The sequence below is a fragment of the Eschrichtius robustus genome, chromosome 8 (assembly GCF_028021215.1).
Source record: "Eschrichtius robustus isolate mEscRob2 chromosome 8, mEscRob2.pri, whole genome shotgun sequence".
Classification (NCBI taxonomy): Eukaryota; Metazoa; Chordata; class Mammalia; order Artiodactyla; family Eschrichtiidae; genus Eschrichtius; species Eschrichtius robustus.
In genome coordinates, this window is record NC_090831.1 from 73,915,915 (window position 1) to 73,931,381 (window position 15,467).

The 15,467-nt window shown below is 35.1% G+C and overlaps 1 protein-coding gene across 7 annotated transcripts in view; it reads right to left on the reverse strand.

Moving 5' to 3' along the window:
• The window catches only part of AKAP9 (A-kinase anchoring protein 9), a 148,999-nt gene that overhangs the window by 39,802 nt on the left and 93,730 nt on the right, over positions 1-15,467 (reverse strand). For all 7 annotated transcript variants that reach the window (XM_068550692.1, XM_068550691.1, XM_068550693.1 and 4 more), the window contains one exon: positions 167-329. In XM_068550692.1, the coding sequence (XP_068406793.1) occupies positions 167-329 (163 nt within the window). The remainder of the gene's footprint in view (positions 1-166; positions 330-15,467) is intronic.

Genomic DNA, 15,467 nt, shown 5'->3' on the forward strand with positions numbered 1-15,467 from the left:
AGTTTTAAAAACTGCTTAGAAGAATTCTGAAGACAAACTATAACTACTTTTCAATGGGCATTTGAAATTAAAAGTAGACTGGTGGTTTCCAAACCTGGCTTGCACCACAATTTATTTTTAGACTTGAAATTTCTCCACCCTCAGTTGCCAATGGCAGGGTGCTCACCCTCAGCCTTACTGAGCTCCACAGCCAGCTGTTCTCTGGCCCTGCACTCCTCATGAAGGCGCTCTCGCAGTTCTTCTTGGCACTTAAGGGACTCTGTCACTTCTTGTTTCTGTCTAAATGACTCACGCATCAATTCTGTCTGTGTAACTTTCGCATGTTCCAGCTAAACAAAGAGGCAAAGTAGACGTGAAGGAAGACAAAGTGTTAAGAATACCAGTGTCATTCCCCATTAAAGCTTAAAAAAAAAAAGAATTTTAACTGAAAATGAAGATACACTGTTGAATTGTAGTCATTTAATATTTCTAGTGCATGCTAGTACTAGTAGGTAGGGTAAATCAGTAGATAAGTAGATGAGCTGTGTATAACTTTCCGTAAGATATGTATTCTAATTTTATTGAACAACAACAAAAAAAGCTTCTTTTGAAAATAAACCACTTTACATCACTAGATCTGTATGCTATCATATGAAGAGAGATATAAAATTAATAATACACAGGCCCTTTTTGTATCTGGTAAAGAATTTTATGTAACTATGTGTTCTATGATAAGCTTTATGTTTTCTGTATTTAACATCTATTGACTGCGACTCCTACTGTACACTGTGGGGAACTAATAATAAATGATTAATGCAATGTCATCAATGAATAAAATCATAGTGGCACAAAAAAATGAAGTTTAACCCATATTTTAACTAAAAGCTTTATACTTCTGTCCATTTGTGAAACATCTACAAGACTCTAAATGAATATTCAGTTTATTTTCAAAACCTTAGAATACAGAGGCATTATCTATAAACACAGCCTCCTTAAAATGCTGTCATTGGCATATACTGACCACATTCTTAAACAATTTTTAAGATGACAGTCAAGTACAGGCTCAAGGCCAAAGCGCTCAAAAACAGTGATCATTGTCATCAGCTGCATGAAACTGCAGAAAAGCACTATCTCTGCTTTAGTTTTCTGGGCTTCTTACTGCTAGCACCTGCTTTATCTGTTTTTATTAAAACAACTACATGGGGAAAAATTGAGCTCAAATGTTTCTGGTATTTAATATCAACACCATTACATTTAAAAAAAATTTACCATAGCATTTTAAAATTTACCATAGCAAAGAGATTTTAGAGTTACTAAATAAAGCTTTCTGTGGTACCATTTTGTGGTTGGATAAATCAGTATCTCACATATCTATTGTGCAATTATTCTTGTTTTAATAAGATGTTTTAAATATCATTCGCAACCCATTACTTGAAAATAATATGCATACACATTTAAGACTCATAATGGAAAATTAAGCACATATTTTAATCACAAAATATTTCCTAAAATATCTGTAATAATATGTTGTTACCTCAACAAAGATAAAACTTTATATATATTTTTACTTTTGACTGACAAAAGACTATTTTCCTTTAAATGTGGATAACCAGTATACATTAATTTTTAAAATTAAAAAATGACCATAAAACATGAACTAATTTATAAAAAGCCCTCTCCTGAACTTAGTCACAGCCTATATTTTAAAAATAAATCAACTGCTTTCACATGTACACATGTAATTTTTTTTCTGTACATTGTAAAATGTTTGCCTGAAATATATGAACGCTCTAAAAGAGTTCATAGCTCTAATTAGGATATGAGTTTTTTTTTTTCCTTTTTCAAATTTACTGTACAAATACAACAATGCACTTACAACAAAATAAACACTTGCTTTAGATAAGAAAAATAAGTCAGCTTCTATATTCTATTTTCTGACAAGATCTAAACCTGCCTTAAGATGCATTTAAATATTACTATAAAACCACAAGAAATAACTTCAGTTTTACAAAGCAAAACAAAAAAGTTGGGACTCAAATACAGTAGCTCTAGGAAACAATTTCACTTATTATAGAAGATAGCACCCACATTTATTGGAATAAGAGATTCCTTCAAATATTTATTTAAATACATTATACTTAAAAAAACCTCTTCCACCTAGTTAAGGTACAGTTTATTCCTAATATTTATATAATACCTATAACCTTATACTTAATAATGTATAAAAATATCATATTCAATATTTTCACATAATTTAATAAACTTACTACATAAAAGTATGTATAATTAGTAAATAATCTGTCACTTTAATATAAAAGCTTAAGGGGAGGTAACAAATCTATTCTGAAAGCATCTGTCTTGTTAAATACTAGCTAGTACATATAATTAAAGCCATGAAAGTCACAAAAAAGTGGCAAATAACATACTGAGTAACTTGTAGTGAATCATTCACAACTTTTAAGTGTCAAATGAACCTGAAATACTAACTATGCCAAATACCCTTAACACTGCTTATAACATACATTTCACATAAAAAGCAGAAAAAGGTTATTTCCTCATAGGATTAGCAGGCATATTAAAAATAAGCTCCTTAGGGAGTTAGCAAAAAAACTGAAATAAGAATCCAGGTTTCCTTTTTTCTTTTCCGGAACTACAGGCAATATGCCATATGATTGTAAACATTTCCTAATTGGCTCAATGACAGTTCACTTAGCTGTTTTAGGTATGACAACGCCTATTCCTTCAAATATAATCACTCCATTTTTACTCAGGATTGGCATCATAAACATATAGAAGTAAGATTCTTAAGGACAAGCAGGATCTTTTTAAACAGCTTGCCTGGCATGGGAGAACTGAAATATTATCTCATTCTGCTTTCTGGAATGAAAAACGTAGCCAAGTTGGGGCTTGTGGACAAAATTTAGCCCTTCAATACATTAATCATTACAGGATGAATGAGTAGTAACACACCAAACAAGAAGAAAACAAGATTCTATTCCATTTACCCTTACCAAAGACATATAAAGTTCATTTCTCATTACAGTTTTAAACTAAATGTATAAAAAACTGAAAGCATAAAATAAAACTATAAAAAACCAAATTTTTATACTTACTGAATAAGGAGGGGTAGGCAGGGAAATTTTGGAAATAAGCTTTAATATATGCCCATTTCTTTTATGAATAAAATGAAAAATAGAAGTATTAACAATTACTGAGTTAGTTTCATCCAAATGTTCACACAGAGGAAAAGGATGTGGTAAAGGCACACGAGATTCAACCTCATAAATGTCTTCATCTTCTTCTTCCAACCACGAGCCACTAAGTTTGACAGTTGCCAAATAGGTCCTGTAAGAATCCATTCTAGAAGTTGTAGCTGCTAATTTTCCTCATTTGCTGTACCAGTTTTCCACTACACTAAAAAAGTTCTGTTTAGTTTATTAAGATATACCATAGCAGTATGAAAATTTCTCCTTAGCACTACCAAACAAACATTATAAAATTAATTCATACAACTAAACAACAAAAGAAAAAACCCACAAACTTAAAAAAAAACTAGATCTCCATCAGTCTTCATCAAAAAAACCAGAACAAAACAAAAACAAAAAAACAAAACTAAAAGAAAGCAAACATGTTTTTAATTAGAATAATTACTAAATTGTTGAAAAATGGAAGACTAAAAATATAAATATCTAATTAGCTAAGCAATAAAACTGCTTCCGGTATCAAAATATGTCTGTGGAAATAAAAGCCTTCCAAGCAGAACCTGGTAGGGAAAGTCAAGTTTTCAGTCTCCAGAGTAGCAGTCTTAAAAAACGTAGTTGCAACATTATTTCCCTTGTTCTTGCTGCTTCACAACCTGCTCTTCTGAACTGAGCTATTCAAACAGCCTCTCATGCTGAGCCAAAGAATTCTAGCCAGTGTCCCTGGGGAAAGGTCAGAACTGGAGGGTGTGATTTAATGTCTTTACCTATAGGTACACTGACAGGTGGAATCTGAATTTATACACCCACAAAAAAGCCTGCCTAACAGGATCCAAGTTCCACGTCAGAGCTCTGAAAAGGATATCTAGATAAGTTTATAATGCTTCTAAGATAAGCTGGTGTTTTTCCATTCCATTAAAAAATTGTTTTAATTTAAAAATGTGAAAACAAGTAGGTTTGAGTCCACATTACCACTTAGTTCTTCAACTATGTCCAATAATCATAACTATTTCTGGAAAACTAAGTATTTCTTTTTGATATTTCCTTAAAATAATACTCATTCTTTTGAGTAGTCATTAAAACTAAACATAGTTTACGTAACTAAACATACATAGTTTATAACATCGGTTATAAACTATTTCCACACTGAATTGTTTACAGAGTAATTCTTAAGGAAAAAAAAACCCTCTTTTTAAAAGCTGCATTGTATATAATAATTGGTAATTATACCACCTAAGGTATCCTATGAACTCTGACTAAAACTTAAAAGCACAAGTGGTGTATAATAGCCTTTTGGCAGCTCCAGAAACCTCAGCAATAGTGAATAAAACAGCTTCTCAGAATTTAAAATATGAACAACATACTTTTTAATATTAAAAATCCTCAATAGTGAAAGTTGTTTTAAATAAATGAAAAAATCTTTCATTGTGGTGTCTTTTCTCTACCCAGTAACTAAATATCCTTAACTCACAAAACCTTTATCTACTATGGAAAAACCCACACTAAAGCAAGCACATCAACAAAAATCAATTTTATAGCCACTTTCACTATACAAAATATCTTTAGAGGAGTCAATACTCAAACCCTTCACAGTAAGTTAACAATTAGGGCAGAGAAAATAAGATTTTCTACCGAAAGCTCAGAATCTACAGGGATATGGTTTGGGGTAGCGGAGGGGCAGCTGTTTCCTAGAATTCCGGACTAGGCAATGACAAATTTCTGTTTATTATGGTTTCTTATGTGACGCCTCCAGTTAGTTTGTGAAAACATCATAACATCTGTACAAGATGGAGATCTAACCACACCACTGGCACAGCTAAATTTGACTTTACTGGGGCTTCAGCAGATACAAAATCATCAACATCCTAGATGTTCAGCTTTATGAACTGGCTGGACCCATGTTCAGCATATCAAACACCTCTCAACATACTCTTTCTCAGCTCCCTCTGAGAATAACAGTTTATTTTCATAACCTGGTGTCCAATTTCTCTTATTTGAAGCAAAAACAAAACCCTGAAAGTAAGACATATCCCTTTATAAATAGAAACATTTAGGTCAAGCCAAGAACTAACTACAAAGAAAAGAGAAAACTAGGAGGAAAAGACTCAAAAAAGCCGCAGATTAAGATGACTTAGAATGGGCCAAACAGCCCTCATAACAGTACATTAACTGATGGCATACTATATTAATTGATGTTCAGAAAGGTGACCCTGAATTAAAATAATTCAAATGATAGTCTATTTTATCCCTACATTTGAAAGCATGTAAAACCTGTGTTTATCCATGTAAAACAAAAATTTATAAGTAAGGTATACCCCCTTATAACCAGGAACATAAGTCAAGGTTAAGAAACTAACCACAAAGAAAACAGTAAAATTAAAGGGGGAAAAGACTCAAAACAGCAGTAAAGACGATTTAAGATAGGGGCAAATAGCTCTCCCCAAAACAGCATATTAACTGATGGTATATTATATATATTGATGTCCAGATAGATTACTTTGAATTGGAATAATTCAAATTATATTCTTTTTTTTAATTTTAGAAAGCACATAAAACTCTCTGCAATCAATAACAGTTAAAATAATTTCAATTTTTAAGAGGACACCCTTTTAATTATCCAGACTAGCTCATTATCCCCTGGTTTCAGATAATCAAGATTTTAATGTATATTTGAAAGCTATTAATTTGCGGTATAGAGTTACGTTTAGCTTTACTTTAATTGTACAATGTCAAACTATTTAACCTTTTCCCCAGAAATATTTCCCCCAACTTGTAAACCACTTCTGTTGCTCTCTTTTGTATTTTGATTTATTTTTTATTTTTTTAAGTTACTTAATAGACTGAATCCTGGCTACAATACCCTGACAGAGCCCTGATGCTCATAATACACACACTGGGAGGAACACCTAATGGCAAATGTATTTCAACACTTTATTAAGGTTTATGCTTTATTTTTATTTTTTTAATAAATTTATTTATTTTTTACTTATTTATTTTTGGCTGTGCTGGGTCTTCATTGCTGCACGCAGGCTTTCTCTAGTTGCGGCGAGTGGGGGGCTACTCTTCATTGTGGTGCGCGGGCTTCTCATTGCAGTGGCTTCTCTTGTTGTGGATCACGGGCTATAGGTGCGCGGGCTTCAGTAGTTGTGGCACGCGGGCTCAGTAGTTGTGGCTCGCGGGCTCTAGAGCGCAGGCTCAGTAGTTGTGGCCCACGGGCTTAGTTGCTCCGCGGCATGTGGGATCTTCCTGGACCAGGGCGCGAACCTGTGTCCCCTGCATTGGCAGGTGGATTCTTAACCACTGTGCTACCAGGGAAGCCCACAGTTTATGTTTTAAAACACAACAATGACAAAACAGAATCTTAACTTACAGTACTACTGTTTCATCCTCATAAAAAGGCTCCCTTTTGGAGAAAATATAGAAAAGTACCTTAAGTTCCATTAATCTAAAAAATGATTATTAATAAATTCATGAGAGTTGCCTATAATAAAAATCATTTCTTCAGGAGTAAATTCCTCATTCACTGTTCTCTTCTAACGCCTGAAAGAATCTCTTGGTAAATAATCTCCTATGGCTCCAAACAGTACCTCTGGATTCTGGAAAACTTTAATTGCTAAAACACTACTTCCCACATAACAGACTGATTCCTATTTCTACCTGTCCCAAGAATCAAGAATCTGAAACAGGGACTTCCCTGGTGGCGCAGTGGTTAAGAATCCGCCTGCCAATGCAGGGGACACAGGTTCGAGCCCTGGTCCAGGAAGATCCCACATGCCGCGGAGCAACTAAGCCCGTGGGCCACAACTACTGAGCCTGCGCTCTAGAGCCCGCGAGCCACAACTACTGAGCCTGTGCGCCACAACTACTGAAGCCCGCGCACCTAGAGCTCATGATCCACAACAAGAGAAGCCACTGCAATGAGCTCGTGCACCACAACGAAGAGTAGCCCCACCCCCCACTAGAGAAAAGCCCCTGCACCGCAAAGCAGCCAAAAAAAAAAAAAAAGAAAGAAAGAAAGAGAAAGAATCTAAAACCACACTCTCAGAGATAGAACTTCTCTGCAGAACCACAAAGACACTACTAAATAAAGATAATGTTAAAGAGATTAACTTTCTAAGGGCTTGAGACTAGACTCTCAGCAATTTTACTCCTATTCCAACAAAAGCCATCCCAACCAATAGGAAACTGCAATAGGTTGAATACAAGCCTGAATATATTCAATATTTATAGCAGCCTGTCTCAGCAAAAGAGAAGTAAAATCCATCACAGTAAATGTATTATTATATGGATTTGGACATGTCATTGGGTAAATCACTTATGAAATCAAATACATAAAGTAAAATACTCATAAAAGATATTATGAAATCAGGCTATAAAGGCAGATACCCTGATACTTAGTAAAGAAAACGCTTACTAATTCTTTTATTAAAGCAAGATGCATCTACGGAACCTAAAGCAGCCTCTAAACTTAAAACTAAGTACAAGACTTAATCATGATGTCCCACTACAATTATATAACATATAAAACCAAACCAGTAAAAAAAAAAAAAAAAAAAAAAAAAAAAAAAAGGAAAGAAAGAACCTTGATTATTTGACAGTATTTACTTAGACTACAGGGCCTTTTCAATGAAACTCCTCCCCAACCCCAAACAAAAGCCCACAATCACTGGCAATAATTTCTCTGACCAATCTTAAAGGAGGCAGAGTCTCTCTGATCCAAAGGCCACACCTTCCACTTGTGTTCCAGATTCCACCCTCACCTACCCCAAGGATCTGGCTCCCCAAAGCCCATCCCCTCTGATGTGCATCTTCAACTTTTCCATTGCTACTCAATATAAACACCTGAATCTTAAAAAAAGCATTCTCCCCCTTTCAAGCTAATGGTCTCCTGTTCTCTTCATGGCCAGGTATCATGAAATTGCTGTCTCTATTTCTTCAACTCTATTTCTGTAAACGTCTGAATTTTGAATTTCTCCTCTATCAACTCCATGAAACTGTTCTCATCAAGGTCATTGATGACACCTATACTGAAATATCCAATGGACACTAAATCCTCAGCATCCGTTACCTTTCCATGGTATCTGACACTTACGGAAAATCTCTCCTCATCTGGCTTTTATGATACTATTCTCTTGATTTTCCTCTCTCATTCTCAATATCTTTTGTAGACTTATCTACCTTTATTCTCTTTTAAATCTCAGCACTCTACCAGGACAAAAAATTAGCTCTGTACACTCTCGAAAACCATGGTTTCCAATGTCTTTAAAATGATGACAACTTCCAATCTAGTTTCCCAAACTCTAGACTCTAGGGAATATCTTCTCCCTCTATGCATTTCAAACTCAGATTACCTAAAACTGAACTCGTTACTCACTTCTTTTGCACCCCCCATCTCAGTAAGGGAAATACACCAACAACTTAGTTGGTCAAGGATTCACGTGTGGTTTCCTCTCCCCTTCCTTACCCCCTACATTCAATGTCACACGAACTTCTATCAAATTCAACTTCTACAAGTTTTAAAATCACTTCCCTCTTGCCCTAACTTGATTTCTATCCCTTTTCACTGGAATATTTTAAGAGTCTCCTGTTTCTGCACATTCAGCATCTCTCCTCACTATTTTCCTGCCCATATATCCACCCCACTGTTGCCAGAGGAATTCTCTCTAAAACACAAATTTGATATTATTATTTTCTACCAAAAATATTTCAATGCCTCCCCACACTTTTCAGCATAAAGTTAAAACTCCTTAACTAAGCCCTCAAGGGACTATGTGCTAATAACCACTGCTATCCTTCTACCCTCTGTTCCCCACATTCCACCCTGGATGTTTAAAACACAAAACTACCCAGTATCCTCAAACACATCATGCTGGTTTATACCAACATGCTATGCCATTTGCCACAAATTTTCTTCTTGACTCAGCCACTTAGTTTCTACTTGTCTTGTAAGTCTTTACCTAAAAGACTCATTTTCCCTCTCATTTTCTCTTGAATTATGCTTTCATCTCCATTACTTCACTGAAACTGCTCTTGTAAAGTAACCAATGACACACACCCCCCCGCCCCCACCACACACCTCCCAGATTTCAAAATCTACTCCTCAGGCTATATAACATGACCTGTCAGCAGTAACTGACAGAATGATTCACTCCTTTCATTTTCAGAGGGCAGAAAAAGTGGCAGTTAAGAGCGTGGACCCTGAAGCCAGACTGCCTGGATTCAAATTCTAACTTACTCCTAACTTATAAGCCTGGGCAAGTTCTCCAACTGATTTCTTTGCTTCTGTCCTGCACCCCTCCATCCCCCCAGTCTATATTTAACAAGGTGGTCAAAGTGATCCTTTTGATAAGTTAGATCAGTTGCTGAAAAATCTCTAAAGACACAGAGCTGGAAACAATTTGTATGTCCTTTGGATAAACAAACAGGTGCATCCATTCAATGGACTACTCCTCAGCTCTAAAAAGAAACAAAGTATTAACACACATAGATGAATCTTATATGTATTTTGTTAAGACAATGAAACCAGACCCAAAATAATGCATAATGTATGATTTCATTAATGACACTCTGGAAAAGACAAAACTATAGGGACAGAAAGCAGCTAGTGATTTTCAAGGGCAGGAGGTGGAGGAGGGGCTGACTATAAAAGAACAGAGCAGCACCAGGGAATTTTAGGGTGATGGAAATGTTCTGTATTATGATTGTGGTGGTAGACACATAACTCTATGCATCTGTCACAACCAAAAGAACTGTCTACGCACAAATGAAATTTACTGTATGTAAATTTTAAAAAAATTAACCAAAGTGTGGGGGAACCCAAAATGGAATAAAAACTATAATAAATAATTCTTATTGTATTAAAAGTGAATAACAAAACCACACTAAAGGCGTGGGGAGAAGAGTTAACCTATGATACTTTGAAAGACAGTATTTTGATTGTATACTGTAAGGCTAAAGACCAAAAACTACTGTACTCTAGTTAGTAAATTTGTTTTTCACAGGGATATAGGTTAGCAACTGTAAAATTACTTTATGGGTATATATGGGTATGAAATTACTTTATGGGTATAAATGGTTAACAAATAAATAAAACTACCGTAGATTATGAGAGCCTTGCTTCCCGCCTTTGGAGAACAAAGTTACAAAGGAAAGGGGAAAGGGGAGAAAGAATGCTGTGGTACTAGATGGGAATTGGAGGTATCGATATGAAATTATACTTCTATGATATATACACAGACATAGAAATAAATATATATGCAAGGATAATATACTACATATATTTTCAAACTTTCTGCTGAGAGGACCATAACACCTTAGTTAACAATAAGCACATATAGCACCCAGGTCTTGGTTTCTAAGTATCTTTCTCCAATAAAGGGAACTTGAATTCCTTGGAGAAGTAGTTGATTCTAGGGCTGGGGCAGGGAAAATACAAGATGGGCCTGGAGTCTCTGATAGTGCAAATGCTCAAAAGAATAAGCACTTTGAAAGTGCACAGGTGCCAATCTGAAAGAGTTCTTACTGCCAAAGCTGGAACAAAACAAACTACTGTAGTATTGGATTATAAACCACTGAAAAAAATTAATAGCTATGAATTCATATGAAACTCGATTAGTTAAGTAAATAAATGTGAGTGAAGAAACAGCTCTTGGGACTTCCCTGGTGGTGCAGTGGTTAAGACTCCGCCTGCCAACGCAGGGGACACAGGTTCAATCCCTGGTCCGGAAAGATCCCACATGTCGTGGAGCAACTAAGCCCATGCGCCACAAGTATTGAGCCTGCGCTCTAGAGCCTGCATGCCTAGAGCCCGTGCTCCGCAACAAGAGAAGCCACTTCAATGAGAAGCCCACGCACTGCAACGAAGAGGAGCCCCCACTTGCCACAACCAGAGAAAGCACGCGCACAGCAAAAAATAAAAATAAGTAAATAAATAAATAAAAGAAAAAAGAAACAGCTCTTACAGAATAATTCCAATCAATAAATGAAGGCATGATGAATGAATGATGACAGAAAATCACCATTGGAACACCACAGTAATAATTGTGCAGGCAAGATCTACCAACGGATGCTAAGATTAGTGGATGGAAGTTTAAAGAGAAACAGGAAATTTGCATAGTATCAAACAGTGGAGAAACCCAGCTGACACCACAAGTAATCGAGATTAACAGCACCTGTAATAAGACATGTGCCTTTCGATTTGACACACAGAGAAGGGCACATAACTTCAGTGGTATCCTTGTCAAAAATGAATAAGCTTCATGTAATCATGAGAAAACAGACAAAATCACACCGAGGGATATTCTACAAAATAACTGGCTAGTCTTTTTCAAGTGTCAAGGTCATGAAAGGCAAAGAAAGACTCAGGAACTAACAGAGTCTGGAGAAGATGAAGAAGACATGACAACTAAATGCAATGTGCGATCCTGGAACAGATCCTAGAACAGAAAAAGGACTTTAGTGGGAAAACTGGTAAAATCCAAACAGTCTGTAGTTTATAGTATTGTACTACTTTTAATTTCTAAGTTTTGATAACTATAGTGTGGTTACGCAAGATGTGAACATTGGGGAAAGTTGAGTGAAGAGTACATGGGAACTCTTGGTACTATTTTTGCAACTTTTCTGTAAGTCTAAAATTACTTCAAAATAACAAGTTAAAAAACTGTACCCAATGACTCTGCATCTCATTAAGAATTAAATTCCAAGTTCCATGTGATTTGGTTCCCAGGTATCACTATGACCTCGTCTCCCACACTTTCCCCATTCTTCTTGCTCCAGCTACTCTGGCCTCTTTGTCAACCACACAAAGAACTAGCACATGACCACCTCAATGACCACCTCAGGCCCTCGTACTCACTATTCCTTTGCCTGAAACATTCTTCCCCGACTTACCTATGTGGCTGTCTCCCATACTTCCTTAAGGTAGATGCTTGACTATCACATTATCAGAGAGGTCTTCCTTAATTTTCCTACATAAAATGTCCTCTTCCCCCATCATGCTCTACCTCCCCCTATTTTATTTTCCTTCACAGTAGGTATCACCATCTGGCATACTACGTTTATATATTATCAGTCCCCACCATTATATTGTAACCTCTATGAGAGTAGGGACTTTGTACTTTGTTCAGTGCTGTACCTCCAGTATCTAGAAGAGCAATTGTTACATACCAGGTGTTCAATAAATTTGATGAATGAGTGACTCATCTCAAAGCATCGAGTCCTCCAATAAGCTTTACTTGTTCCTACCTTACCCTAAACTGTCAGATGCTGCTCTCTTTTCTACTCTCAGGGTATCCTATGCAGAGCTATTTACCTGAATTTCTCTTTCACTGCAAGCAAAAAGATATTATAGCAGTGTCAGTTCTGTTTTAGATTTTTTTATGACAAGTGAAAAAGAATCAAAATAAAAGGGAAATATTCCATTATGAAGAAGAACCAAACAATGACTCATTAAAAAGAAAATGGAATACTAGTCATTTCACAGAGGACTACACATTATTTTGCATCAATCTGTTAAACATATTCATCATGTTCAAAATAATTTTAGTTATTAATGAGAATATTCTGAAGAAGTCAATGTCTTTAAACATCTCTCCATGGAAGAGTAGTAACTGAACTAAATTTAAAGAAAATTTTACAGAGTTCCTATTCCCACTGCCTTAAAAATATAATTCACCTAAGAAAAATGATTTTTATATCAAGTGTCAACAACTACTTCAACCTTTTATATAACAGATATTAGTAGAACACTTCAAAATTCCGCTAGAATAATGTGAATATTATAATAATAATTTCTAGGTCAGTGGTTCTCAAAGTTTAGTCTGTATCAGTATCACCTAAAGGACTTGTTAAAACACAGGTTTTGGGGCCCCATCATTCGGTAGGTCTGGGGTGGGGACTGGGAATTTACATTCAGAACAAGTCTTTAGTGACGCTTATGTTGCTGCTTAAGAGACCACACTGAGAACTACTTACTGCTCTGGGCAAAATTTCTGTGATCTATTCAGTGATACTTAAACTAAAACAATACAGTAAAATCTACATAACATATTGCTGCTTTAGTATTTAACAAATTGAGAATCATCAAGCTCCTACTGTACCTCACTACCTAGACACATAAGCAGATTTGATAAGCTGTAATCTTAGCCTGGAAGACTGAGTGTTTCAGGTGGATCTCCCGCACTTGTCTGTTGACAGTGTTAATGGATTATGGGGAAAGTTTCTCTTCAGTAGCCTGCAGGAACAAGTCCAACCACTGATCACTTCTGATTTATTTACCCTTTTCCATGGGGCTTGTCAAATGACAAATATATTGCATTAACTAGATTGTCCATAAATTACAATGAGTATCAGGTAGTAGCAACAGTATTAACAGAGCTCAAGATCCAGGTCAAAAGTATTTAATAGTGGTCAAAAAAGGAAAAGTATTAACAGCTGTTTTCATGGTATAGAAGATAAATACAGAAATTAAATACCAACGTGGCTGAAATAAGCAAAAAAGAAAAAAAAAGCAAGATCATGTGGAAATTCATTATAGAATCATCTGTATGACTTTCATAGAATAAAAGGAATAATTATGATGCATATGCATTCAAGCATTAAAAGTGCTGAAAAGCAACAGTTAAAATGCCAGAATTGGCTCAGTTTACTAAGGAGAGTAGCATATTGTTCAACTGGCTTACGCGTAAGCATTCTAAAAGAAAGCCAATCCAGGGCTTACGTTAATTTTAAAAAGTAAAGACTTTAAAAGATACCAAATCTTAGTAGAAAATGTGTTTTTTCATTGTAGCTATGGAATTTCACATTATGACACAGCATTCATAATTTCAATGTTTGAGCTTAAGTCTACCACACCTGAGGCTGAAGAAAAATGCAGTAAGCATTATAATTCTTTGATCCAAGAGTATAATTTAATGTCTTATTAAATGAATACATAAATGAGGCTGGTTTTAGTTGGTGCCATTTCCTTAACAGCACTTACTATGTGTGCTTTTAGTAAAGATGGGACCCCATCATTGTTTGTGTAAATAGTCATCCTTTCTGTTAGTAAATACACAAAGATGTGAGTTTTCAGGAATACTACACTTCTTTTAGTTCTTTGTGGATGTTCAAGGAAATTTGAGTTACTGAAGCAAAAGCTTTTCAATCATTTTGCACCTGATTTAAAAGAAAGCTTCAAAAAAACAAGAATTACCCAAAGATAGCAATTTCTTCTGTAATATAACTATATATCATATATTATATCTTCAGAATTTATCTATGGAAGAATTTTTGAGACCTATTTAACTGCATATGAATACCTTAGTTTGTTCAGTCAATCAAGGTGCCATCCAGAAGTTTAACAGTAGATATATTACGATATATTCCCCTGGCCAATCAGTGAATTCTCACTGCAATGTGTGGTTATTTTAGGATTCTTTTCCTCTCAAAGATAGATATGATCCATACTATATCACAGAAGAAAATTTAGACTGTCTTCCAACAAAGAAGAATGAACCTGAAGAAAACTCTGGTTAAGATAACAGTTTTCAGAGCTGAAATCTATTTGGAGGACAAATATTTCACTGGAAATATATGTTGTTTTGATAATGCCTTCTTAGTTTAATGCCAACAGCAACTTATCAAGAGACAAAAGAAGAATAATGGATTTATAATGATGTTAACCAAATAGTAGGAGGTTAACAAATTATTTCAAGGGTCACTAAACAAGAGATGACTCAAGAAATGGTGTATAATCACTAACTTAACCTAAAAGTAAATGAATCTCGCATTAAAACACAATATATATAACAATATTTGTCAAATTTGATACATCCAATAGTCATTGCTACTGCAGAAACAGAATAATTTCTTAAAGAAAAAAAAGTAGCATCAATGGAGGCCAGACATCAGAAATAACAAGAGATCAAAGATACTCTTTCAACTTCTCAACTTTTGTTTAAAATGCACATGGATCTAGAATACTCTGAATAAAGATATCAGTGAAAAATGTTAATATACTGGCCCTGTAGCTGATGACAATGAAGCACTCATTGACTAACGTGAGAGTTGTGATTCTACAGTTAAAGATTTTTAAAATAAGTGAAATTACTTCATTTTAAAACAGCAAACAATTTTTAAAATTCTGCATAGAGTACTTAAGAGACAATTACTATACAGGGTATAAAAATTTTATAGACAGAGAAAATTGCAAGTTAAGGTATAAATACAATGGTATATACTCTCAAAAGTTCTATGAAAACAATACTTTAATGTAGAAACTGTCCCTCACTCTAATTTCCTACCAAGGTA